Source organism: Pterocles gutturalis, unplaced genomic scaffold, assembly GCF_000699245.1.
Source record: "Pterocles gutturalis isolate BGI_N339 unplaced genomic scaffold, ASM69924v1 scaffold7188, whole genome shotgun sequence".
In the NCBI taxonomy this organism is placed as follows: domain Eukaryota; kingdom Metazoa; phylum Chordata; class Aves; order Pterocliformes; family Pteroclidae; genus Pterocles; species Pterocles gutturalis.
Window position 1 is genome coordinate 22,858 of NW_010122981.1, and position 4,076 is coordinate 26,933.

Consider the following 4,076-nt stretch of genomic DNA (forward strand, 5'->3'; position numbering starts at 1 on the left):
GTAGGTTGTGGAGGTGTTGCTGCAGTGTGCTCAGCACAAACACACGTGGATTTAATTACACAGAGGGACTCATCAGCTGCTGATCAATGAAAATGACCTTACAGGTCTCTGTGCCCACTATGTTTGGTATTTCTGCACTGAGCAAACAAACAAGATCTGTTCTTCATAATTTTATTTTATTTTTAAATTTTGGCTAAGGAACAGAAATTGTTTCAGGACTATTCTCCTTGACAGATTCCCCATAGGTGACTAAGTGCTCTAAGTCTCCCACAGAAAACAGTCCGCTAGCTGGCTTGCTATGTTCCTGCCAGGAGTGTGGGGATGCTTAAAGCTGCTTTTAATAAAAGATGGTTAATCCAGGACCCTTTTTCCTCCCTGCCCCGCTAGCCCCAGTGCAGTGCCTTGGTCTTTGTGGGTGCAGCCCTATGGACCCTCCTCAGACAAAGCTTCCAGATTCAGGGACAGCTGTGGTTATGATGTGTCTGGTTAGAAACTGGATGATCTGGCCCCACAGTAGATACTAGCATCTGAGATACCTCTTGGTCTGGCAGGTTAGAGGAAACTGGATGAAACTGTGGGGGCTGTGCTGGGGCTGGATACGGGGGAAAGGCAGTCCAGAGGGGAGAGCAAAGCCTCCATGGAAGCACTGAATCCAACTCACCTACTGACACAGTAGAAGGCAACCAGTTTGAAGACATCCTCAAATACAAGGACAGATCCTTCCAGGTACAGGACTGATGAAAAATAAAAAAGACAGTCAGCAACCGTTTTCTTTGAGCTATATGGTAAAAAAAGCTGGTGTGTTTGGCTCACACATATTGTCCAGTATTTGCATGGACTAATATGAAGAAGCATAAAGAACTGGCTGCAGACGGCCAAAAGCAATAAGATTCCTCAGGGAAACACTAGAGAAGAAATGCCTCAGCCTGGCTTTCTGAATGATTAGCTCAAGATATCGGAGTGTTGTGAGAGTAATAGAAACAATGGGAAGAAAAGAATCCCAGGTCACAGCCAAAAGCTTCATTACAAGCCCATGTATCTCTAAGGATGTGCATATCCTCAATACATATGGGGCTGACCTTGTGCCTCCATGCTGGAATCTGGTTTGGTCTGGATGCACAAAGTGCTTTGAAGCAAAAAAAAAAATAGAACTTACTGTTTCATTACTATGTGTGTGGGCTCTGACCTGGGTCACACAGGCAGTTTGAGCACAGGCTATTTGTGTCTCCCCTGTCTTCGCCCTCCCATTGTGTTATACAGCAACAGCACTTTCCTTTAAGTGGCAAAATACAATCTACACCACATTGCAGAGTTCTTCAAGATGACCTCCTTTATAACAGCATGCTATGGCATTGTGTAGCCCAAATCTCACATGTTATTATAGAGCTCTTGGCTGCTAAGCTAGAAAAAAATCACCATTCAGTAAAGAAAATTTCACATTGACTGACAACCCAAGGCAAAAAGAGATGAATCTGCAGGACAGAAGTGTCCATCTTTGCTTCAGCTTTATAGTCTCACAAATTGTGCCTGTATGTACACAACACACCATCACAAACAGAGACTGACAAGTTTAAGGAAGCCTGCAGTGGATTCTCAAAAATGCCTGCTTACTGGTAGTGGAGAACTGGAGCCCCAGAGCTGCACCGTTCCTGCCACAGGAGCACGCCGGGAGTCCTCAGGGAGCAGCACCAGCTCACACCCGCACAGCGGTGCCCACAGCTGCTCCACATCTTCCTTCGCTTCTTTCTAGGCCACAGTTCAGAGCTGTGGACACGAAGCTCAGCTATCGTGATTCAGCTTCCTCGATCTGCCATGATTCACAGCCCTTTCAAATGTCTCCAGCTCCTTGCCCTGCCTGCCTGGTTATCAGCTCCCCTCCAAATCAGGGCCTCCAGCGCCTGCGGGACAGGGACATCCGCTGGGTCTCCTCTGCCCTAGCTTCAGGCACTGGCTCTTGTTCTCTGGCCAGCAAAGAATCTCACTGGAAGGAAATGTTCAAGCTTGTCTCTTTTTTCAGCTTCACAGTTCATTCCCCAAACAAGGCATTTCCTCCTTTTACTTCTCCCTTTGTCCTAGCACAGGCCCTCAGGTTGCTATTTTGGGCTGAATACACCAAATTAGGCATTTTTTTAAAGAGGCAAAAGCTGTGTAATTCTCAGAAGTCATTCCTAACATCAGTTTGTGTTGGATCAGCACAAACAGATCAACCTCAGTGTGCACACTGATACCAGACTGCAATGTGGAATTTAAAACATACTTTGAGCAAAACAATCCCCTTCCCTTACTTTTCTCCCACAACTGGAAAAACAAATGTTCAGCAAGTTTTTATTTTTTCTTAGTGAGAATCATGTTTCAGTCAGGGATTTTTATTAAGCATCTACCACAAACAATTTCTATAGTTTAAAATCCATCTGCTTTGCAGCTCTGACACAGGAAACAAAAATAAAGACAAAACCCAATGCTGTTCCAGAGAATTAACCAAAACCCAAGAGTCTGAACTCACTCGAATCTCCATCAATTAAATAAAACCCTTTGTGTGGATGATGGTCTTAAGGACTTTTTTCTGTTAAGAACCACATGTTCACTTCGGCATCCCAAGTTGCAGGTGTAGTAAGAGAGCAGGCTGCACCTGTACATGTTTACAGACATAAGCAGATGGCTTGGATTGAGACTAATGATTGTTTCTATGCCAGGAAGCTCTGCCACTTGGGAGCTTGAATTTTAGACCAAGTCCTCAGTGTCAAGAGTATCTGGAAATATATATATGTATAGAAACTTGACTGTCCTTGGTCTGCTCTGAGAGGTCATAGAAGGTAACAAAATCAAGTATATTTGTCAGCAGGCTGGAATTCATCATGCAGAGACCCACAGCTCTGCTGGGACATTTTTGGGTGGCCTGCAAGCAAGTAAGAATAGAAAAACACTGTTTTAGATGGATCATTACTCAAGGTACTAGCACCATCAGGATCAATACTCTCCCAAAATTTATTCTGAACAGTGACAGTGTCAATTAGCTTGCACAAGGCTGCTGTGGACACTTGGACCTGCTCCCAGCACAGTACCCATGGGGAAAGCCTTGCCATCTCCTGTGGGGAAGGTCCCATTTTGGAGAAACTGTAACACTTTTTCCTTAACCTTTTTTTATTTAGACACCTGGAGCCACCACTGATAAGTAGTGCTTCCTGACCACTTTGCTGTTGGGAGGTAGATGATGGGTTCAGTATGGGAGTATCTCTTGTGGGAATGGCTGTCATTTTTTGTGGAGACCACTAAGTGGGTCCTGCTGCATGTTTCTGATTCTTGGAAAGAATAATATAAGTTGCAGAAAATAGCTTGCAGAAAATAGCAAGTTTGTACAGCTAAAAGGGCTCTGCTGACTGTTGCGGACAAAGCGTTTCTCCTCCAGTGTCGTTACTGTCCTCAAGGCACCCTGCTCTGAGAAGAGAGTCAGGAAGAGGGGCTTTTTTCTGGCTGTGCGTGTGTTGTGGGTAGCTGGGGACGTTTCACTGACAGGAGCTGTGCTGCTCAGGGAGGGATCATGATGTTGCCATTTATAGGAACTCATGACTTTTGCAAAAGCCACAAGCAGACACTTTCTGCCAGGCTGCTGTAATTCTGCTGAAAACTGCAGAGACAAAATTTACATTTCTTGGGCTCATAAAACTACACCCAGGGCACCTGAAGGGCAAAGAAATGTCTACATCTCACCAGAGCAGTGGCAGGATGTCAAGAATATGATTAAAAGCAACCGCAGAAATAGGCTGGGTTCTGTGAACCAAACATAGTGCCATAGCATATTGAGTTTTACCTGATATTGAGAAGAACACAGAAAAAAGTCACCTTCAGGAAATAAAAGAGGAAATGTGTACATCAATGGGCAATTTTGAGCAGTCTGAAACAAAGATATCAGAATTAACTGAATTTTTTTTTATGGGTGATGGAAGCATTAGTAACACGAATTAGTGGTTCACTGTTAACCATACTCTGTTTTGTGTCCTTTGTGCAAGTCAGTAAGTGAACAGGACATGGCCAGGCTATGAACAGATATAAACAATTATGTTTGTCTCCTCTTTCCC

The 4,076-nt window shown here is 44.3% G+C and overlaps 1 protein-coding gene across 1 annotated transcript in view; it reads right to left on the minus strand.

Annotated features, from left to right (window-relative positions):
* LOC104464877 (ras and Rab interactor 3-like) overlaps positions 1 to 4,076 on the minus strand; it is a gene marked incomplete at its 3' end in the record, with an annotated part of 38,568 nt that overhangs the window by 20,602 nt on the left and 13,890 nt on the right. The window contains exon 4 of the mRNA XM_010077720.1: positions 662 to 734. Coding sequence (XP_010076022.1) covers positions 662 to 734 — 73 coding nt within the window. The remainder of the gene's footprint in view (positions 1 to 661; positions 735 to 4,076) is intronic.